This window comes from Mustelus asterias, chromosome X, assembly GCF_964213995.1.
Source record: "Mustelus asterias chromosome X, sMusAst1.hap1.1, whole genome shotgun sequence".
NCBI lineage: Eukaryota > Metazoa > Chordata > Chondrichthyes > Carcharhiniformes > Triakidae > Mustelus > Mustelus asterias.
This window is the reverse complement of record NC_135834.1, coordinates 657,469-682,031: the sequence shown is the minus strand read 5'-3', so window position 1 is coordinate 682,031 and position 24,563 is coordinate 657,469. Positions and strand designations below refer to the sequence as shown.

General features: G+C 45.9%; 1 protein-coding gene across 1 annotated transcript in view; it reads right to left on the bottom strand.

Moving 5' to 3' along the window:
• nemp1 (nuclear envelope integral membrane protein 1) overlaps nucleotides 1–16,404 on the bottom strand; it is a 36,549-nt gene extending 20,145 nt beyond the window's left edge. Inside the window, exons 1-2 of the mRNA XM_078201237.1 lie at nucleotides 16,244–16,404; nucleotides 9,123–9,244 (exon numbers count right to left, since the gene is read on the bottom strand). Coding sequence (XP_078057363.1) covers nucleotides 9,123–9,244; nucleotides 16,244–16,355 — 234 coding nt within the window. The 5' untranslated portion in view covers nucleotides 16,356–16,404. The remainder of the gene's footprint in view (nucleotides 1–9,122; nucleotides 9,245–16,243) is intronic.
• Between the last annotated feature and the right edge of the window lie 8,159 nt (nucleotides 16,405–24,563).

The following is a 24,563-nucleotide window of genomic DNA, read 5'->3' as shown; positions in this document are numbered from 1 at the left end:
TAATTGGTTGGTATTCTTTGCAATGACAGAGGGTGGAAATTCAGCCTGCCAAAGGCCCAGGATTAAAAGGAGTACCCACTTAAATCTCTAAAGTGCAGAAGGAGGGAACTCAGCCCATCGAGTCTGCTCCGACCACAATCCCACCCAGGCCCTATTCCCGTAGCCCCACATATTTACCCTGCTAATCCCCTGACACTAGGGTCAATTTGGCACGGCCAATCAACCTAACCCGCACATCTTTGGAGTGTTGGAGGAAACTGGAGCACCCGGAGGAAACCCACGCAGACAACGCGCAAACTCCACAGACAGTGACCCAAGGCCGGAATCGAACCGTGGTCCCTGGCGCTGTGAGGCAGCAATGCTAACCACTGTGCAGCCCAGATTCAACTGATCTGTGGAACCACATAACGGCATCAGTCACATGCTTTCCACAAACAATCCCTAATCTTCAATGACAGTCCCTGTTCCTGAGAACTAAATCTGCTGCAGCTACTCCCGATTCCCCAGACTCGCATCTTGCTCAGCCTCAATCATCCATTCCACTCACCTTCCTTAAACTCTCCCCTCACTCCAGCCTCCACAGAGACATAACTCTTCCACATCCAAACCCACACCAGACTAATCTCAGCACTGGATCTCACAAAGATTCAGCTTTTGGTTTTATGGCTGTATATAGAAGCCCGGGTGAGAATGGAGATGATTAGGTCACTCCCCTGTCAATTATTGCTGTAAGAAACTGGGATTAATTTTTATGCAAAGCATTTGTATCATTGTTAATTATTGTTACTCTACATGATGCGGGAGAAATAATCTTCTGGACTCGGGATTCTGTTTGCTATAGTTTTGGTCATGGGATCTGAGACTTACAAGGCTGGAACCAAAAGGGAAAATGCTGGAAAATCTCAGCAGGTCTGGCAACATCTGTAAGGAGAGAAAAGAGCTGACGTTTGGATTCCAGATGACCCTTTGTCAGAGCTTTGACTTAGGCTCTCAGAGACTTGAAAAGGGTATTAGAACTGTAACACAAGCAAAGTTCCCATCATAATTTGACAAGGGAAACTTCTGGACTATATTTTTCTCTGCAGGATTTTAGACAGACAGCTGATATATTAAGATATTTGTAGCTGGAAAGTGAGCTCCTTCCTCTCTGGCCAAAGAAGATAAAAAGAACAAACTTTTACACAATGAAGGACAAGCTATGTGGGAGAATGGCGATCATTTGAAATGTAAACCAGGATACAATCCTTTCTTCCGGGTAACAACTGAAGTAGTGGTTCCTTGAAGGGCAATGATCATTTGATCGATAAACTCCAGCCACCGCACAAACATAAGGAATGATTTTGTTGCTGGCAGCATCAGCTCAGGAGACTGGTTGCAGCAAGAACACATGGCAGGAAGGGGGCAGTTAGAAAGTGTAATGGGCAGGTGTGACAGGAAGTCTACACATATGCAAAATATTTTAAATATAACATAAATAAAAGATGATAAGATTAGATCAATGGATTGTAATGAGGGAGTAAGCACAAATAATTTCCCTTTTGCTCCACTCGTGGTTGTGACACGTGGAGCTTCATCCACCAGCTAAGAATCCAATCCATATAAACCTGTGAGCAAAATGACAGGAAATTCACCATTCTCCTCGTGTCTGCGTGGGTTTCCTCCCACAGTCCAAAGATGTGCGGGTTAGGTTGATTGGCCATGCTAAAATTGCCCCTTAGTGTCCTGAGATGCGTAGGTTAGAGGGATTAGTGGGTAAAATATGTAGGGATATGGGGGTAGGGCCTGGGTGGGATTGTGGTCGGTGCAGACTTGATGGGCCAAATGGCCTCTTTCTGTACTGTAGGGATTCTATGAGTAAAAAGCAATGAGCAATAATTCATACGTTCCCATACACACCACCTACCACTGGAGGTCACTGCAACACCAAAATAACCAAAGAAACAGTCCTGGTTCAGCAGAACCACAGAATCATTACTTGCAGGTTTGGCCCATCGTGTCTGCACTAGCTCTCCAAACGAGCATCATGACTTAGCACCTTTTCCTTCTACCCCTGCAAATGTGAATGCCTTGATTGAACCTGCCTCCACCACCATTCCAGATCCAACCACTCATTGGGTGAAAGTCTTTTCTCATATCACATTTGCTTCTTTAGCAAATCACTTTAAATCTGTGCCCTTTTGCTCTTGATCAGTTAACAAGCGGGAACAGTTTCTCCCTATCTACTCTGTCCAGCCCCCCTCATGATTTATCAAATCTTCTCTTAGCTTTCTTCTCTCCAAGGACAACTGTCCCAACCTCTCCAATCTATCCTCATAGCTGAAGTTTCTCATCCCTGGAACCATTTTTGTAAACATCTTCTGCACTCACTCCAATGTGTTCATTCCTCTCGCGTGTTGCCCAGAACTGTACACAGTACTCCAGCTGAGGTCCAACTAGTGTCTTGTACAAGTTCAGCATAACCCCCCTGCTCTTGTACTCTATGCCCCTATTAATAAAGCCCAGAATACAATGTGTTTTATTAACTGCTTTCTCCACCTGCCCTGCCACCTTCAATGAGCTACACACATTTACACCCAGGTCCCTCTGCTCCCACATCCCCTTAAGAATTCTACCCCTTATTTTATATTGTCTCTCTGTGTTCTTCTGATGCATCACCTCACGCTTCTCCGCACTGAACTTCACCTGCCATCTATCTGCCCACTCTGCCAACTTGTCATGTCATTTTGAGGTTTTACACTGTCCCCTTCACAGTTACAATAGTTACAAGTTTTGTATCATTCACAAACTTTGAAATTGTCCCCTGCGCACCATGATCTAGATCACTAATATACATCAGGAAAAGCAAGGGTCCCAATACCAACCCTTGTGGAGCTCCACCACAAGCCTTCCTCCAGCCTGAAAAGTTTCCATTGATCATTACTCTCTATTATTCAGCCAATTTTGTATCCATGTTCCTACTGTCCCTTTCATTCCATGAGCTATAACTTTTCTCCCAGGTGTGTTGTGTGGCGCTGTATCGAATGCCTATGTACACCACATCGACAGCATTACCCTTATCAGCCCTTTTTGTTACCTCCTCAAAAACCTCCAGGAACTTAAACACAATTTCCCCTTTAGAAATCCATGCTGGCTCTTCCTAATCAACCACATTTTTCCAGATGATTACTACTTCTTTCCCAAATAATCATTTCTAGAATCTTGCCCACCACTGATGTTAAACTGACTGGCCTGCCAACCTTTGTTGAAAAGGGCATAATGTTTCCAATTCTCCTGTCCTCTGGCACCTCCCTAAGTCTAGAGAAGACTGGAAGATTATGGCCAATTTCCACTCTCACTTCCTCCAATATCCTTGGATGCATCTCATTGGTCCCGCTGCCTTGTCAACTTTCAGTACCGACCGTCTATTCATCACTTCCTTATTGATTTTGAATCCTTCTAGGGACAGCGTTTCCTAGTCTGTCACCATGTCCAGGATCGCATATACCTCCTTGGTGAAGACAGATGCAAAGTATTCATTTAACACCTCAGCCATGCCCCCAGCCTCCATGTGTAAGTTCCCTTTTAGGTCCCTATTTAGCCCTACTCCTCCTTTTACCAGCCATTTACTATTTATATGTCCAGAGAAGACTTTGGGATTCCCCTTTATGTTGCCTACCAGTCTTTTCACACAATCTCTTTTCACTTCCCTAATGTGATTTTTCTCTCGAAACATTCTGTATTACTCTTGGTTCTGAATAGTATTTTCTACCTGACACCTGTCATAAGCACACTTTTTCTTCCTTATCCTAATTTCAATCTTTTTTATCCAGGGAGCTCTGGGATTTGTTTGTCCTATCTTCCCCTTCTAAGGGAATATATGTCCAGATCATTTCTGTTTTGAAGGTAACCCATTGTTCAACTACAGATTTTCCTGCTAACCTTTTGCTCGAGTCTATCCAGCCCATCTCCGATCTTACCCCACTGAAGTCCACTCTCTCCCGGTTAATTAGTTTTACTCTGGATTGCCTATTATCCTTTTCTATCATCATCCTAAACCTTAATACAATGATCACTGTTTGTTATGTGTACAGATTCTGGTTATGTGGCCAGGGCAGACACATTGCTAGCCAACGTTTAACAGGAGCTAGAACAACACAAACATCAGTCTGCCAAAATGTGAACCAGAGATTGGCAGTTTATTAATATATCAAAGTAACAATTACACACCTATTTATTTAAAAGTACATATATATTTGATTATTGGTATTAGTATACAGTGAAAAGTCTTGTTTCCTGCGCACCATACAGACAAAGCATACCGTTCATAGAGAAGGAAAGGAGAGGGTGCAGAATGTAGTGTTACAGTCCCAGCTAGGGTGTAGAGAAAGATCAACTTAATATTTGATTTGATTTATCGTCACATGTATTAGTATACAGTGAAAAGTATTGTTTCTTGCGAGCTACATAGACAAAGCATACCGTTCATAGAGTAGAGAGGGGAGAAGGAAAGGAGAGAGTGCAGAATATAGTGTTACAGTCACAGCTGGGGTGTAGAGAAAGATCAACTTAATATGGTGTGGACTTTAGAAAAGAATATTAATTTTTGCTGAGGGATGTATGGGCACAAATCGCAGAGTTGCTAGCAACAATTTTCCAAACCTCCTCAAATAGAGGGGTGGTACCAGAGAACTGCAGGATTGTTCAAAAAGAGGATAAACCTGGCAAACATAAGGCAGTCAGTTTAACATTGGTGGTGGGAAGCTTTTAGAAGCATAGTTCAGGAGAAAATTAACAGCCACTTGAACAAGTATGGACTCATCTGGCATGGACTTTAAACTTTAACTTTAAAAAGTAGCAGCATGGATACAAAGTTGGCTCAGTGGCACTGCCCTGCTTCCACATGTTGCGTACAATCTACCTCATCATGGACTCTACCTCACCCATTTAGTCTTCGGAGGGAAGGTTCTCTGTAAACACTCCCTGATCCCCAAAAGGGAATCGAGCTAAACTCCAGAATACTCCAGAACAGTTGAAAGATTTGAGATTAAATATATTTGCATTTTTTAGTGATTTAATCTGTATCAATATTCTTGCCATAAATAATCAAATCATCTTTTGTGGATGGACACAATGAACGAGTTAAAATTCTCTCTACGCCCCTGCAAGACATTCTTTGTGTAAATATAAATGATTTTGCAATATCCATGTTCACATTCTGCTGCCCCAGGAGGGCTTCCCTAATGTTTCCAACATTCCATGAAAATGGAATTAAGGAGATTCCTGAGAACTGCACAAGGATTAGTAAAATTAATAAACTGGGCTTCCAAGGTTTTCTTTGGTTGAGTACTCAAATTTCCAATTAAACATGGGAAGATTGAAGCTATTGTTTTCTGTCCCCACTCAAAACTCTTGGCTACAAACACCATCTTGCTCCCTGGCCACAGTCTGTCCACAATCTTGGTGTGACATTTGATCCCGTGATGAGCTTCCGATCTTATCTTTGTGCCATCACCAGGATTATCCATTTCCACCTCTAACAGCACCCAACCTTGCTCCTGTCTCAGCTCATTTTTCAATTATCCCAATGCACTGTCTGGTATCCTACATTTTGCCCTCCATAATCTCGAGGTCATCCAAAACTCTGCTGCTCACTTCTTAACTCACAGCAAGTCCCATTCCCTGATCACCCCCAAATCTCACGGTCTACATGGGCTCCTGGTCAAGCAAAATCTTGGATTTAAAATTTGCATCCCTGTTTTAAATCCCTCCCTATATAGCTGAACTCCTTCAGCCCCACAACCGGCAAAGATATTCGTGCTCACCTAATTCTGGTCTCAAGTATCGCCGATTTTAAAATGCACCACCAATCGAGACCATACCTTCAGCTGTCTAAGCCCCAAGCTCTGGAATTCCCTCCCTACCCATCTCCATCCACTTTGCTTTCTTCTGAGACTCTCCCTAAAACTGAACTCTTTGACCAAGCTTTTGGCCATTTGATCTAATATCTCCTCTACGTGGTTCAATGCCCTCCTTTTTTTTAAATCATAGGAAATAGGAGGAGGCCATTCACCCCCTTGAACCTGCTCTTCCCCATTCAATAACAGTGAGCTCTAAGAGCACAAGAGGGGAGGCGAGGGAAGCTGGAGAAAGGTGTGAGTTCAGAGCTCGGACAAAGGGGAGCTTTGGTCCACTTTCCTGTCTGTGCCCCCCCCACCCGCCCCCCCCCGAGAATTCCACAGACTAATGACTCTCTTGAGAAGAAATTCCTCCTCACCTCCATCTGCAATGGGATACCCCTTATTTTGAAACTGCGCATCCCGCTAGTTCCGATTCCCCCACTTGAGAAACCATCCTCTCAGTATCAACTATATCAAGCCCCCTCAGAATCTTCAACACACCACCCTACTCTCCTGCTCACATGTCTGTCCTTGGTCTTTTGCAATGTTCTAGCGAACCCCAACGCAAACTGGAGGAACAGCATCTCATCTTCCGACTGGGCACTTTACAGCCTTCTGAACTTCTGAAGTCCAAAGATGTGCGGGTTAGGTTGATTGGCCATGCTAAAAATTGCCCTTAGCGTCCTGAGATGTGTAGGTTAGAGGGATTAGTGGGTAAATATGTCGGGATATGGGGGTAGGGCCTGGGTGGGATTGTGGTCGGTGCAGACTCGATGGGCCGAATGGCCTCTTTCTGTACTGTAGGGATTCTATGATGAATTTAACATTGAGTTCAACAACTTCAGAGGGTGAACTCTCTCCTCCACCTTCACCCCATTTCATCTAGACTCAAAACGTTGGCTCTATTCTCTCCCCACAGATGCTGTCGGACCTGCTGAGATTTTCCAGCGTCCACAGTATTTTGCTTTTATCCTCTCAGAATTTTATATGTTTCAATAAGATCGCCTCTCCTCCTAAACTCCATCGAGTATAGGCCCAATCTGTTCTGCCTTTCTTCCTACAACAATCCCTTCATCCCAGGAATCAGCCTAGTGAGCCTTCTCTGATCTGCCTCCAATGCAAGTATGTCCTTCCTTAAATAAAGAGACCAAAACCATACACAGTACTCCAGCTAAGATCTCACCAACACTCTGTACAGTTGTAACAAGACTTCCCTAATTTTATATAAAAATAACTTTCAAGACCAAGATTCCTTTGCCTTTCCAATTACTTGCTGTAACTACATGCAAACTAGTGATTCACCCTGTTCCCTCTGCACCACACCATTCTGCAGTCTCTATCCAGTATATTCTGCTTTTCTATTCTTCCCAAAGTGGACAACCTCACATTTTCCCACATTGTACTCCATCTGCCAAATTTTGCCTATTCACTAAATCTATCGCTATCCCTTTGCAGATCGACTTTGTGTCCCCCTCACAATTTGCTTTCCTATCTATCTTTGTATCTATCGTAAGCAAATTTGGCCACAATTTAGTCCTTTCATCCAAGAAATTAATATAGATTGCAAATAGTTGAGACCACACCACTGATCCCTGTGGCATCCCAGTTACAGTAAGCCAACCTGAAAATGATCCATTTATCCCGAATGTTTCCTGTTAGCTAGCCAATAATCTATCCACGCCAAGATATTATGCTTAACACCATGAGCTCTTATTTTGCGCAGTAACCTTTTCTGTGACACCATATCACATGGGGTGGCACAGTGGTTAGCACCGCTGCCTCTCAGCGCCAGGGACCCAGGTTCAATTCCAGCCCCGGGTCACTGTGTGTGGAGTCTGCACATTCTCCCCGTGTCTGCATGGGTTTCCTCCGGGTGCTCCGGTTTCCTCCCACAGTCCAAAGATGTGAGGTTTAGGTTGATTAGCCATGCTAAAATTGACCCTAGTGTCAGGGGGACTAGCAGGGTAAATGCGTGGGGTTACGGGGATGGGACCTTGTAGTCGGTACAGACTTGAAAGGCCAAATAGCTTCCTTCTGTATTGTCAGGATTCTATATTGAAAGCCTTTCAGAAATCCAAGTACACTACATCTATTGATTCCCCTTTATCCACCCTGCTTGCTACATCCTCAAAGAACTCCAGTAAATTGCTTAAATATGATTCACTCAGCCTGATTGTATTATGATTTTCCAAATATTCTGCTACTACTTCCTTAATAGGAGACTTTGGCAAATTCCCAATGACAGATATTGGGCTAACTGGCCTATAGTTTCCTGTCTCCCTCCTTTCTTGATTAGAAGCACTACATTTGAGGTTTACCAAACTGCTGGTACCTTTCCAGAATCACGACAATTTTGGAAAGTTACAACCAACACATCCACTAATGTATAATTTATAACATTCATTGCATTAAAGGTGCAATATAAATACAACTTTGGTTGTTGAGAAATTCAGGAAATCACAAAACCAATTTTAGAATTTCCATATGAGTGTCCCTAAAGTTAAGGGTGCACTGCATTCCTAACTGCATGGCAGCTGGTGTGTTTGAACAAATGGCCCGTCTCCATGGCTTCTCATACCTCTAAGCAGTGATGGCAGTTGGCAGCAGTGCATTGAAATGGCAGCAAACAAAGGTTCACATAATTATGACAAGTGCTTGTCAGCTACTAGAAACAACCATTACATCCTTGGTGCAGCTCTGATGCTGAGCAGGGCTCTTCCATTACTTTACACAAAGAGAGCATGAACTGCACAAGCAGAGACCCAATACTGACAGGCAACACAGTGCTGCAAATTACTTGGGTTGGTCCAGCAAACACAATTAGATTTAATACAGAAAAACACAGATTTAAATGCAGACAAGTAGAAGAAACAGAAAGAGGCGACAACAAAATCAAGAGAATCTGGAGAGTGAGAATGCAGAGAAAATCCAAAGCAATGGGGTAAACAATTACAGCGAGTGAAATGCTACAATCTTTCTTCTGTGTTCTCCAGTTCACCACCTCCTGCACCAGACTTGGTCTTCACAAAACAACACAAGAGATCTGGAGCGCACGAGCAACTACAGGAGAAGCTCGCAATCTAATACTTCAGAGTAGTCTATTGGACTACAGAACAGTACACCAAAAGTCTCTCCCCCACACCTTCCAGATTCTTCTTCAAAAGCAAAGGTGACAGGTACAGTATATTGCCCCACCTCCCATCAAACAGGTTCACAGGTCATAATGCAGTTTGGACTGGCTCTTACCTGAATCCGGGTCCAAATCTCTCTCCATCCAGGTAACAGAACATTCTTAAAGCAAAAGCTGTGCTGTACATCAGAACTATAGATTTTGCCTTCTGTAATGTAGATAATATTCCTATTTTCTCCTGTTAATAAATGTTCCAACAACAGAAACAAAAATTAGCAAAACACGCACTGACTGAATATCTTGTTAGGTGTTTCTGTTAAACATCTGTGTTGTTCTGGGTGTTCAGAAGCCTACACCAGTGGTGACTTCTAGACCAAATCTTACAGAAACACTCCCGAAGGGGGAGACAAGTTAAGAGAGTACAGATGCCAATTTTAGCCCAGTTATAGCTAGAGGTAGAAATAATCAGAGGGAAAAAGGCAATTCTACTTCAAAGTATGCCTCTTAATATCTCAATACACAAAGTAGCCACCATCACCACTTTGGATATAGATAGTAGCAAGATTCCCAACCCGAGAACCAAAGTCAGCACAGATAGATAGACAGCAAACCTAAAGAAGTGATTCAAAAGAGACATGACTCTGCATTGAACTGCAGTATCTCGTTAACATATATTCAGTAAAAGCTTCTCATCCTAGGTCCAAGATCCCCTTTGAATCCCAGCAAGTTAGCTGGGAAAAGTGATCAGGAAGAAAACAAAAGCTAACAAGGTGTACGGAGGCTTCTCTTCCAAATTTGTTGCAGCAGTTTGCAAACAAAGAATTATCTACTCGCTGGCTGGAACATGAGTAGGCGACCCACGTCCTGGCCCCACTAATGCTCTTCTAAACCAAAGTTGCGGAACTGTATCAGTGGCCTGGAACGACCACAATTCCCAATCTTTGTAATGTAGACAATATTCCTATTTTCGCCTGTTATTTCACCGGGAGGGAGAAGAGAGTTTGTCTCCTCCTGTCTAGATTTTGAGGTTGACTCCTAAGAAACTCTCTCACATAGAACAACATCAACAAGAAAAAGAGAATACCAAACAACAGAAAAGATTGGGCTGAAGGGGGCAAATAAATTAGAATTTTTATGCTCTTGAAGGCAATGAAAATGGTTTAAAGGAGAATTAAAAGGTGGCAAAAGTGACACGCTTGCTCAACAAAGGATGTATGGATATTCCAAGCAAGCACAGGTCAGTCAATTTAACTTCAGCGGTGTGCAAGGTTTTAGAAATAACAATCCGGGAGAAAAAAAAAATCAACAGACACAGGGAGAGGTTTGAGTTAATCTATTTTAATTTTTTGGTGCAGTAACAGAAGATTGATGAAGGGATGCAGTGGATGTTGTGTATAGGGATTTTAAGAAAGTGTTTGGCAAGTACCGCAAAATCTGGAATTAAAAGCTAGTCTGACGATCATGAAACCATTGTCGATTGCTGTAAAGACCCACCTTTACAGCAATGCCCTTTAGGGAAGGAAATTTTTACCTGGTCTGGCCGACACGTGACTCCATACCTACAGCAATGTGGTTGATTCTTAAAATGTCCTCCGAAATGGCCTAGCAAGCCATTCATTTGTATAAAACCACTATGAAGCCTAAATAAAAGGAATGAAACTGGACAGACCACCCAGCACAACCTAGGCACTGGAAACAACAATGGCAAACCCAAACCCTATTAACCTGGAAAGTCCTCCTTACTAACATCTGGGGATTTGTACCAAAATTGGGAGAGTCATCCCAGACTACTCAAGCTACAGCCTGACAATGTCATACACATGGAATCATATTTTACAGATAATGTCAAGACACCACCATTGCGACCACTGGGTGTGTCCTGCCCCACTGGCATGAGGTGATGGCACAATGGTATACAGTCAGTAAGTAGGCAGTTGCCCTGGGAGTCCTCAACACTGACTCCAAACTCCATGAAATCTCAGGGCATCAGGTCAAACATGTGCAAGATAAACTCCTGTCTGCCACCCCTCAGCTGGTGAATCAGTACTACTTGACCTCGCCCTCACCACTTTATCTGTCACAGATGCATCCGCCCATGACAGTATGGGTAGGAGTGATCACCGCACAGTCCTATGGAGACAAAGTCCCATCTTCACTTTAAGGATACCCTCCATTGTGTTGTGTGGCACTACCACTGTGCTAAATGGGATACATTTCAAACGGATCTAGTAACTCAAAATTGGGCATCCATGAGGTGCTGTGGGCGATCTGCAACAACAGAATTGTACTCAAGCACAATCTGTAACCTCATAGCCCAACATATCCCACAGTCTATCATTACCAAGCCAGGGGATCAACCCTGGTTCAATGAAAGTACAGGAGGGCGTGCCAGGAGCAACACCAGGCATACCCAACAATGAGGTGTCACCCTGGTGAAGCTACAACACAGGACTACTTGTGTGCCAAACGGGGGCAGCAGGAAGTGATAGACAGAGCTAAGTGATCCCACAACCAACTGATCAGATCCAAGCTCTGCAGTTCCGCCACATCCTATCATGAATGGTGGTGGACAATTAACCAACTCGCTGGAGGAGCAGGCTCCACAAATATCCCATCCTCGGCACATCAGTGCAAAAGATGAGGTGGAAGTATTTGCTACAATCTTCAACCAGAAGGGCCAAGTGGATCGTCTGTCTCAGCCTCCTCCAATATTTTCCCAACATCACAGATGTCAGTCTTCATCCAGTTCGATTTACTCCACGTGATATGAAGAAACAACTGAAGGCACTGGATACTGCAAAAGTCATGGGCTCTGACAATATTCATAGAATCCCGACAGTGCAGCAGGAGGCCATTCGGCCCATAGAGTCTGCACCAACTCTCCGAAAGAGCATCTTACCCAGGCTCATTCCTCCCACCCTATCCCCATAACCCTGAGCATTTAACAAGGCTAATCCACCTAACCTACACATCTTGGAACTGTAGGACGACACTGGAGGAAACCCACGCAGACACAGGAAGAACATGCAAACTCCACACAGTGACCCAAGTCCAGAATTGAACCCTGAAGACTTGTGGTCCAAAACTTGCCGCGTCCCTAGCCAAGCTGTTCTAGTACAACAACAACACTGGCACCTACTCGGCAATGTGGAAAATTGCCCGTGTACATCCTGTACATAAGAAACAGGACAAATCCAACCTGGTCAATTATCGCCCCATCACTCTACTCTCAATCATCAGCAAAGTGATGAAAGGGGTCATTGACAGTGTCAGCAACTGGAACTTGCTCAGTAATAACCTGCTCACTGATGCTCAGTTTGGGTTCCACCAAGGTCACTCAGCTCCTGACCGCGTTACAGCCTGGCTCCAAATATAGACAAACAAGTTGGCTTCTGAGGTGAGGGGAGAGTGACATCCCTGGATATCAAGGTAGCGTTTGACTGAGTAGCATCAAAGGGTCCTAGAAAATGTTGAAGTCGTCGATGGAAATCAGTGGAGAAACTCTCCACTGGTTGGATCAAACTAGCACAAAGGAGGATGGTTGTGGCAGTTAGAGGTCAATAATCAAAGTCTCAGGACATCACTGCAGGAGTTCATCAGGGTCGTGACCTAGGCCCAACCATTTCCAGCTGTTTCATCAATGACCTTCCTTCCATCATAAGGTTAACAAATTTGATGCTCACGGAATAAATAAGAGGGTCAGCAGGAGCCACTTTTTAAATAAATCCAAGTTGATTAAGAACAGAAAACAGCCAGTTCCAGTAATGGTTGCTTTTCAGGCTGGAGGATGGTAGACAGTGGTGTTCCCCAAGAGTCATTGCTAGAGTCACTGCTTTTTACATAACAATATAAATGACTTGGATATTGGAATAGTAAGTAAAATTTCAAAACTTGCCAATGATACCAAACTTGGAAGTGTGGCAAACAGAGGATAAAACAAATGACTGCAACAGGACACAGATAGGTTGGCAGACTGGGCAAAGAGCAGGTAGAATTTAATACAAAGCAGTATGAGGTGATGTATTTTCATAGGAAGGATAGGGAGAGGCAATAGAGTCATGGTAGGTTTGAAAACAGTGTGCAAGACAGAGGGACCTGGGGTTTCATGTGTGTCAACGTTTGAAGGTGGCAGGTCATATCGAGAGTGGTTAGCAAGGCATATGGGATTTTGGGCTTCACAGAAGCATAGAGGACAAAAGCAGGGAGGTGAGGCTGAACCTTTATAAAGCCCTGGTTATGCCACTAGAGTATTTCATCCAGTTCTGCTCACTACACTTTGAGAAGGATGTGAAGGTTCTTGAGGGTGTAGTGGAGATTTGCCAAATAACGTTACCCACAAAGTTAGGGTGGAGAAGCTGGGATTGTTCTCCTTGGAGTAAAGGAGGTTGAGGGGAAATTTGATAGAGGTGTACTAAATTATGACAGGTTTGGATAAGGTAGTCAAGAAGGGACACCGATTTACAATTTTGGGCAAGAAATATGGGATGTTAATTTTGCAATCCTGACACCTATGTCAGACTCTTATTTATTGACTACAGCTCAGCCTTCAACACCATTATTCCTACGAAACTCATCTCCAAACTCCATGGTCTGGGGCTCAGCTCTTACCTCTGTGGTTGAATCCTAGACTTCCTAATCCACAGACCGCAATCAGTAAGGACAGGCAACAACACTTCCTTCATGATCATCCTCAACACTGATGCGCCACAAGGCTGTGTTCTCAGCCCCCTACTATACTCCTTATACACCTATGACTGTGTGGCCAAATTCCCCTCCAATTCAATTTTCAAGTTTGCTGACGACACCACCGTAGTGGGTCAGATCTCAAATAATGACGAGACAGAGTACAGGAATGAGATAGAGAATCTGGTGAACTGGTGCAGCAATAATAATCTCTCCCTCAATGTCAACAAAACAAAGGAGATTCATCGACTTCAGGAAGCGTAGAGGAGAACATGCCCCTGTCTACATCAATGGGGATGAAGTAGAAATGGTCGAGAGCTTCAAGTTTTTAGGTGTCCAGATCACCAACAACCTGTCCTGGTCCCTCCATGCCGATGCTATAGTTAAGAAAGCCCACCAACGCTTCCACTTTCTCAGGAGACTAAGGAAATTTGGCATAGCAGCTACGACTCTCACCAACTTTTACCAATGCAACATAGAAAGCATTATTTCTGGTAGTTTCATAGCATGGTATGGCTCCTGCTCTGTCCAAACTGCAATAAACTACAAAGGGTCATGAATGAAGTCTAATCCATCACTCAAACCAGCCTCCCACCCATTGACACTGTCTACACGGATCTCAAGCAATGACAGAGAGAGAGAAAGAGACTGACTGTTGGACTTTAACCTGGTGTTGTGAGGCTTCTTACTGAGATATGGAGGATCAGGGGTTACCCAGAACCAGACTTATCAGCAGACTCCACGCTTATGAATGATGTAACAGGGATAACTTTGAGGCAAGAGGAGACCAATGTGTGATATGCAAGGTTTACCAAAAGGCGGCGGCACAGAAGAAGCATTTAAACATATGCACTAGCTCTGTTGGGACAGATAGAAATGGAACCAGTAAAGAGCAATGCAACAAAGATGGGTCATTGGAGTAATCAACAAGGCAGCAAAAAGGTTTGAGCATGGACAAGAAGCCATAACTGCACTCAAACATTAAGTATTGCTCATGACAAGTACCATCGTTTGCCAATAACATCTCGGTCCCATTCTTCTGCCTCTGTTTAATGTGTTGAAATTTGAGTGATTTCCCCACCTGGATTATGTCCTGCACTTCCCCACTGCAGCAAGATATGCCCACCCATGGAATATCATAGGCAAGAATCCATGACTCGCTGCTCCGTGAAGCCATTGGTCTGGGCACGTTAAGAAAGGGTGATTAGATCTGTGGCACAGTGGTTAACACTGCTGCCTCACAGCGCCAGGAACCCAGGTTCAATTCTGGCCTCAGGTGACTGTCTGTGTGGAGTCTGCACATTCTCCCTGTGTCTGCGTGTGTTTCCTCCGGGTGCTCCGGTTTCCTCCTACAGTCCAAATATGTATGGGTTAGGTGGAGTGGCCATGGTAAATTGTTCCTTAGTGTCAGGGGGACTAGCAAGGATAAATAGGGATTATGGGGATAGGTCCTGTGCGAGATAGTGGTCAGTGCGGACTCAATGGACCGATTGCCCTTCTGCACAGTCGGGACATTAGGACTCTATGATTTCAAACTAAAGTTAAATCTTTTTAATGTGGCAGAAAGCTTACATCTTAGACAATATAGAAAATGATTTGGAAGTTCATTAAAAGGAATAATGCAATTTATTTTACCATAAGGTGCACAAAAAGAGTTCAGATTATTTTTAATGAAATCTATGAAGATTGGGAGCAAATGGGAGGTTTGAATTCTGATCAAGTTACCCAAACTGAATTCTAATTTCCCAACTGATACATACTTGCAATCTATAGCATCTCTCAAAAACATGCCCCAGCATTTCACAAAATGAATTGCGACCAAATGTCATTACTTATGTAAAAGGTGACAGCCATTTTGCCACAGCAATATCCCACAAACAGCAACAAGATGAGTGATCAGTTATTATGCTTCAAGTGGCATTGGTAAAGGGAGGAATGTTGTTCAGGTCGCTGGGAGAACACCCTGCTTTTCCTGACGCACAGAGCAGGCAGATGTAGCCTCAATTTATCACATCAGAAGGACAGTGCTAGTGCTGCCAACAGTGCAACTGTCAGTTAGCACCATATGAGAATGTCAGCTTGCATTACACCCTCAAATCCAGGAGTAGGTTTTAAACCTACCATTTGTGGCTCAGTAGGCAATTGTATCACTTATCCTGAGCTGTCTAAAAGGTTTAATCCCCAGTCTGTGCTGAGTTAGCACATTATCCAGGATTGTAGCAAAGCTCTTGATCACCATGCGACGAGTGCCCCTCTGCTGGAAAATGAGTGGGGTTGGTGCCATGATGTCTCTCCTCCCGAGAATAGTGAAATAACTTGTCAAAAACAAGGGAGGATCTCACAGCAGCATAGCCCAGGTACCAGGAGAGTTCCTAACCCTCCGGATTGCACCCAAGCCCCCCACGACATCTAGGGCAAAGAAGAGGGGGGGGAGAACTGGCGGCCCGGGCACGGTGACTGCCACCCTCAGCAGCCGCGGTGCCAGCCTGTTGTCCCCGCGGGCACCGGCCTCACCAAACTTTCGCCCTCTCTCCCGAAGCTTCCCTGGGCGTACCTGAGGCCACCACACAAGTCCGCACAAGCAAACACAAACAAGCCGCAGAGATAAACACCGCCCGCAGGTCTTTCCGCAGCAAAACTCGAAGTGAATTCATCCCTCCCGCCATCAGCAACCCAGGCCTCACAGACGCTGCAGCCTCACTTCACTCTGCCGGGGGGAGGACAGAGGCGCGCGTCTGATTGACAGGCGCGTCTACCAATCACCAGCTCCTATTCCCTCACACACCAACGGCCTAATGCTACACTAGCCAATAGAAAGGCAGTGAAGGCGGGACTTCCTCATTTGAATGCTGAGCTTTGAAGCCAGCCTGTGCTGCCAGGAGAGGAGTGATTGACAGCAACAACTGCCACAAGCTTTAAAGGATTAATGAAATGTATCCTTTTTATTTGTTTCTCAAACTCTTGGTGGGATCAGTCCACAGGCAACAATTGCCCAACAGTGTCTCTCTCTCTCCAGGGTCCCGGGTTCGATTCCCGGCTCGGGTCCCTGTCTGTGTGGAGTTTGCACATTCTCCTCGTGTCTGCGTGGGTTTCCTCCGGGTGCTCCGGTTTCCTCCCACAGTCCAAAGATGTGCGGGTTAGGTTGATTGGCCAGGTTAAAAAATTGCCCCTTAGAGTCCTGGGATGTGTAGGTTAGAGGGATTAGCGGGTAAAATATGTGGGGGTAGGGCCTGGGTGGGATTGTGGTCGGTGCAGACTCGATGGGCCGAATGGCCTCCTTCTGCACTGTAGGGTTTCTATGATTTCTATGATTTCTCATAGGGAGGCGATGGCCTAGACCAGTGGTTCCCAAACTTTTTTCACTGGGCCGCACTTTCGGAATAAAAATTTGCTCACGCCACACCAAATTTTTTATTGATAAGAAATACATTCAAAAACAAAAGTAAACAACTCCTAGCAGTGCTTGATTCATAACATAGAACACAACTACTTTATAATATGATCATGGGACATCGTCCTCAGCATCACTTCATGCTCTTGCTCTCACTTTGGAAAAATATCTATCCATGTTTAAATGTTTCTTTGACTGTCCTTGAATCTTCCCGCCACACTTGCCATCCTCTCTCGCCGCGCCCTTTGGGAACCACTGGCCTAGACTATTAACCTGTTAGACTTTAACCTGGTGTTGTTAAAACTCTTACTGTGTTTACCCCAGTCCAACGCCGGCATCTCCACATCTAGACTATTAATCCAGAAACTCAGCTAATGTTCTGGGAACCCGGGTTCAATTTGAATTCAATAAAAAATATCTGGAATTAAGAATCTACTGACGACCATGAAACCATTGTCGGAAAAACCCATCTGGTTCACTAATGTCCTTTAGCGAAGGAAACCTGCCGTCCTTACCCTGGTCTGGCCTACATTTGACTCCAGAGCCACAGCAATGTGGTTGACTCTCAACTGCCCTCTGAACAAGGGCAACTAGAGATTGGCAATAAATGCTGGCCAGCCAGCGACGCCCATGTCCCACGAATGAAAAAAAAAGTTCATCTACTCCGACAGTGCAGTAGGAGGCAATTCAGCCCATCAAGTCTGCACCAATTCCATGACAGAGCATCTTACCCAGGCCCTTTCCCGTAACCCCACGTATTTACCTGCTAATCTCCTTAGCCTACAAAGTTGGCCATTAGTGTGTGAACCTGAGTGTAATGCAACTACAGAGGCATCACAGCAAAGCCCAGTTCTATCATTGACATACCTTTCTTGAGGCGAGTCATGGGTTAATAATGAGCACAGCGACATTAACTTTATTTTCTCCCTCACCCAGGGCTGCTACCTCTGGTTGCACATATTCCTGGAAGATCCATCAAACGTGCTCCAGCCTCCAACTGCCCCACTTCCAATACTGATCTACTATGTCCATCCTTGTGTTTCCCCACTTTCCCTCAACCAATTGGAAAGCAAACAGACACTTCCCGATCTGGTAGAATGATTCTTGTCTTTTCCTTCCATCTCCAATATTTCCCATAACTAATCAAATAAAATGGAAAAAAATCACAATTCTTTTTAATGACCAGGGGGGGACAGGGGAGGGGGGGAGGGGGGGGAGGGGGGAGAGGGGAGGGGGGCAGGGGGAGAGGGGAGGGAGGGGGTAGGGGGAGGGAGAGGGAGGAAGCGGGGGAGAGGGGGGAAGGCAGGGGGGAGGTGGGAGGGGGGAAAGGGGAGGGGGAGGGAGGTGGGAGGCGAGAGGCAGGGGAGGGAGGAGGGGAGGGGGAGGTGAGGGGGGAGGGGGGGAGGGGGGTACAGGGGGAAGGGGAGGAGGGGGGAAGGGGGGAGAGGGGAAAGGGGGGAGAGGGGAGAGGTGAAAGGGGGGAGGGGGGAGAGGGGAAAGGGGGAGGGGAGACAGGGGGGAGGGGAGACAGGGGGGAGGGGGTACAGGGGGGAGGGAAGATGTGGGAGGGGAGGGGGTGAGGGGGTGGGAGGGAGGGAGGGAGGGGGAAGGGGAGGGGGGAGAGAGAGGAGGGGGGAGAGGAAGGGGGACGGGAGGTGGGAAGAGGGGGGGAGAGGGGTTGGGGGGGGAGAGTGGGTGGGAGGGGGGAGAGTGGGTGGGAGGGGGGAGAGTGGGTGGGAGGGGGGAGAGGGGGTGGGTGGGAGGGTGGGAGGGGGGAGAGGGGGTGGGTGGGAGGGGGGGAGAGGGGAGAGGGGGTGGGTGGGAGGGGGGAGAGGGGGTGGGTGGGAGGGGGGAGAGGGGGTGGGAGGGAGGGGGGAGAGGGGGTGGGAGGGAGGGGGGAGAGGGGGTGGGAGGGAGGGGGGAGAGAGGGAGGGGGGAGAGGGGGAGGGGGGAAAGGGAGGTGAGGGTAGAGGGGAGTGGTGGGGGGAGGAAGGAGGGGAGGGGTAGGAGGGAGGGGTGGAGGGGGAGGATGGGGGAGGGGGGTGGAGGGGGAAGATGGGGGAGGGGGGAGGATGGGGGAGGGGGGTGGAGGGGGGAAGATGGGGGAGGGGGGAGGATGGGGGAGGCGGAGGGAGGGGGAGCGGGGGGAGCAAGGGAGGGGGGAGCGAGGGAAGGGGAGGGAGGGAGGGGGATGGGGAGGTGAGGGAGGGGAGGAGGGAGGGGAGGGGGAGAGGAGGGGGGGGAGGGGGGAGGGGAGGGGGAGAGGAGGGGGGGGAGGGGGGAGGGGAGGGGGATGGGAGGGGGGGCGGGAGGAGGGGGGTGGGTGGGAAGGGGGAGAGGGGAGATGGGGAGAGTGGGAGGGCGAGAGGGGGGAGGGGATGGAGGGGGGAGAGGGGGGAGGGGATGGAGGGGGGAGAGGGGGGAGGGGGAGGGGGGAGGATTTTAAATGGAGTTGAAGAGCATGTGTGGGACTTACTTTCTCCCCACAGCACAGACGCACAGTCTGGAATTCGCTCCCTCCCCACTGCTTGCACTTCACAGGCACCACATTATGGGAAACATATAAAAGCAGTGGGTGAGGTGCAGTGTGGATACACTCAGACGTTGCCCAAGTACAACAACTATGAAGGAAGGCTAGAGAAGTTAGGGAATTTTTTTTTTAACTGGACTGACAATGAATGTTGACCTAATCCGAGTTCTTCAAGGTTATGAAGGGTAATGATGAGGTAAAAAGTAATAGACTGGCCAACAAAGCTGTAACAAGAGGGCACATTTTAAGATGGCCACTAAATTATTTGCACTGGGTAGTTAGAATGTGGAATATTCTGTCATTAACCATTGTTGAAACAGAGTTCCTGAATTCTTTTGAAAGGAAATTAAATGAATGCTTCGAGAAGAGGAATATAGAAACATAGAAACCCTACAGTGCAGAAGGAGGCCATTCGGCCCATCGAGTCTGCACCGACCACAATCCCACCCAGGCCCTACCCCCACATATTTACCCGCTAATCCCTCTAACCTACGCATCTCAGGACTCTAAGGGGCAATTTTTAACCTGGCCAATCAACCTAACCCGCACATCTTTGGACTGTGGGAGGAAACCAGAGCACCCGGAGGAAACCCACGCAGACACGAGGAGAATGTGCAAACTCCACACAGACAGTGACCCGAGCCGGGAATCGAACCCAGAACCCTGGAGCTGTGAAGCAGCAGTGCTAACCACTGTGCTACCGTGCTGACAGACCGTGATAGGGTATGCAGAGTGAGCAGGAGAGTGGGATGAGGCTGGGGAAAAAAAAACACTACTGCAAAACAGAAAGTCCAAATGGCCTGTAGTATTTCACAATTGTGTGAAGTAACTGCATGCCTTCATGTTTTTTCTGTGTAATAAGTGGCAGAACGTTGCAGACCATTACACGCTCTAACCTCCAGTGGTGAGCACTGGGGAATGGAAGCAAATTTGGTTGAAGATTATGACATGTCTGTGCGCTCCCTGGCAGCTCCTGGACAGAAGGCACTGGCAGTGGCCTCAGAGTAGGTCATGCATCTGCCCCCTTAGCTAAGGCATCAAACTAGCAAAGAGGTTACAAAGATGACACTGCTCAAACATTATTATCCCTCCTGCAAAACTGATGCTAAATCCTCTTTAAACCTTAAGATTTGAACTGCAGTAGTCTGAGCTCTATAGTGTGTTGCATGTCCACTAATTATTTATAATCTGTCTCAAACACTTTTCACTGTTACTTGCTGTTTTGCATCACCATATTTGGGGCCTGACTGGGAAATTGAAAGTGACAGCTGCCATGTCTTGCTCACAGCTCCTTTCTTCTCTCTTGTTCCATGATGGGGGATTTTTATTATTTGCAGTTGTTGCCACTTAATGGAACCAAATCAGAAACCATGTTTTTTTAATTTGATTTGCCACATAATAAGGCCCTTCCCCCACAACCTATACCCACACCACCGCAGTTAACTGTTTATTGAAGTATTTCATTTTTGATGTAAGTTGTGGGTTCAAGCTCCATTCCGGAGACTTGAGCACATAATGCAGGTTGTCACTCCCAGTGCAGTACTCAGGGAGTTCTGCGCTGTCAGAAGAGCCATTAAACCGAGTTCCCGTCTGTCTGTTTGGGTGAATACTAAAGAACCCAAAGCACAATTAGAAAAAGAGCAGGGAGCTCTCCTTGTGTCCTGGCCAACAGCATGAAAAGAAAAATATTATTGTTGGGTGTATTCTGCTGTGCAATGACCAAGTATGCAACATACTTCATCTAACACCGACTGCCCAGTTTTACTTTCCCTATATTCTCAACCCTTCACACTTTGAACACTGGTTCCCCCTCAGTTCTCATATTCTTTCACTAAAACAAGGGCAAGAGCTTGTTTGTTTATCATGGCGCTTTTCATTTCAATGAAAGGTACATAACAAAAATGTCTTCTCTCTTTCCGGCTGCCTACTCACTTGCTGTGCATTACCATCTTTTCTGCTTTTGCTCTCCATTCATGTATCCCAGCTCTTCTGTCCCTGGCTCTCCTAAAGATCACCAGATCTCTTTTAGCAAATTTAAGAGACAGTTTCAACTTTAGGTTTCAACTGAGAAGCAGAAGCAAGTCACATCCATAGCCTTTCACATGCCCTAGAGGGGCAGCATGTAGTGTCTGCCAGTACACGCGAGGCCTTCCACAACTGGTGGCACTGGAAGCACTAGAAAGTAAAGTTGGCATGGGTGGAAGCATTTTAATTTCATTTGGTAACTTTCCTTTCATCTCTATGATTTAGTTTCTTATTAGTTCAGCCCCTTTAACAGAGGGCCTTTTGTTAGATTATTTTTTAATTGGGTTGATGTCACCAGGTCAACCCATTGTCCAATTAATAGAGCAGAAACATGTGGCATTATCTGAATCTTTTGAATGGATTGCCATTTTATATACCCTGTGTGATATAGACAGGCTGTTATTTCCCCCTATAACACAGAATATCTGAAAAGAATAAAACATAGGTTTAAGCATCTTCCACAGCATCAACTCATGAGGGGGTTTGAGATGATGCTTGTTTTCTTTTTTTTATTCATTCGTGGGACATGGGCATCGCTGGCTGGCCAGCATTTATTGCCCATCCCTAGTTGCCCTTGATTGATACAACTGAGTGGCTTGCTAGGCCATTTCAGAGGGCAGTTGAGAGGCAACCACATTGCTGTGGCTCTGGAGCCAGATGTAGGCCAGACCAGATAAGGACGGCAGATTTCCTTCCCTAAAGGACATCAGTGAACCAGATGGGTTTTTCTGACAATCAACAATGGTTTCATGGTCATCATTAGATTCTTAATTCCAGATATTTTTTATTGAATTCAAATTCCATCAGCTGCCATGGCGGGATTCAAACCAGAACATTATCTGAATTTCTGGATTAATAGTCTCGCGATAATACCACTAGGCCATCACCTCCCCAATTGTTATAAATTATAACATCATCTCATCCCTGCTGCCTCACAGCGCCAGGGACCTGGGTTCAATTCCGGCCTCGGGTCACTGTCTGTGCGGAGTCTGCACGTTCTCCCCGTGTCTGCATGGGTTTCCTCCGGGTGTCCCGGTTTCCTCCCACACTCCAAAGATGTGCGGGTTAGGTTGATTGGCCATGCTAAATTGCCCCATAGTATCAGGCGGACGAGCAGAGGTAAATACAGAGGGTTATGGGAATAGGGCCTGGGTGGGATTGTGGTTGGTGCAGACTCGATGGGATGAATGACCTCTTTCTGCACTGTAGGGATTCTATGATTCTATTTCAAGCTCCTTTGATGAGTTGGTGTTGTGTGGTTCAGCCTTAAAGGACAGCCTTGTTAGAGGTAGGTTTTTTTGTTCCGACAAATTCTTATGCTCTTAATGTAACATTGTAAAGAAAATCTCTCCTCTGGGCCAAACAGTTTGATGTGGAGATGCCGGCGTTGGACTGGGGTAAACACAGTAAGAAGTTTAACAACACCAGGTTAAAGTCCAACAGGTTTATTTGGTTCCGAAAGCTTGTGTGGCTTTTGCTACCAAATAAACCTGTTGGACTTTAACCTGGTGTTGTTAAACTTCTTACTGTCCAAACAGTTTGATGCAGGACAATCAAAAAACTGAAGATTCTGGAAACCTGAAATTAAACTGAAAATGTTGGGGACACTCAGCAGGTCAGGCGCTATCTGTGGAGGGAACAGAAGAGTTCATGTTTCAGGTTTGGATCTATTGTCAAAACTGTTAACTTATCTGCAATGTACCATTCAGCGGCTAGTTCACCAATCACTAAAGATTCTCTTGCCTTTGTTTACACCATAAAATCCTGATCTTGATAAAATACCAATACAATTGTGCAGAGAGGGATCAGGCTGTGAGAACTGACCTTGAATAGGGTGCAGTGAATGAATTAAGATACTTATGTTAAGTAAGATACTTAACAAGAGCTCTGACAAAGAATCATCCAGACTTGAAACGTTGGCTCTGTTCTCTCTCCACAGGTGCTTCAGACCTGCTAAGATTTTCCAGCATTTTCTGTTTTTGTCTCAGTAATACTTTGTTTACAGATGTACTCTGTTGAAATGGTGTTCTTTGCATACCCCTTAAAAAGAGGGCAAGTGACATTCCTTTCTCTTTGAGCCTTGGTAGAAACTCTTGAAATAAAAATTGAATAGGTGCCTGAAGAAAGATCAGCACTCACAAATGGGTAGCCTGGGGGTCTGTGGGTGGAAAGATGTCCCGAGGCATGGTACATTGGCGAGACCATGCAGACGCTACGACAACGGATGAATGAACACCGCTCGACAATCACCACGCAGGAGTGTCCTCTTCCTGTTGGGGAACACTTCAGCAGTCACGGGCATTCAGTCTCTCATCTTCGGGTAAGCGTTCTCCAAGGCGGCCTTCACGACACAAGACAACGCAGAATCGCTGAGCAGAAACTGATAGCCAAGTTCCGCACACACGAGGACGGCCTCATCCGGGATCTTGGGTTCATGTCACACTATCTGTAACCTCCACGACTTGCCTGGGCTTGCAAAATCTCACTAACTGTCCTGGCTGGAGACAATACACATCTCTTTAACCTGTGCTTAACCCTCTCTCCACTCACATTGTCTGTACCTTTAAGACTTGATTACCTGTAAAGACTCGCATTCCAACCATTATCTTGTGAATTGAGTTTGTGTCTATATATGCCCTGTTTGTGAACACAAGTCCTCACTCACCTGAAGAAGGAGTGAGACTCCGAAAGCTCGTGCTACCAAATAAACCTGTTGGACTTTAACCTAGTGTGAGACTTCTTACTGTGAGACTTCTTACTGTGCCTACCCCAGTCCAACACCGGCATCTCCACATGGTGGAAAGATGTGCATTGTTAGGAGGAAGCAAGCATATGGATCCAGGGAGATTGATTGTAGCCTTCCAGAAACAGCCCAATAGTTAATATATTAATACAATGGCCTGTCAACATCCTCGATTTAGACATCAC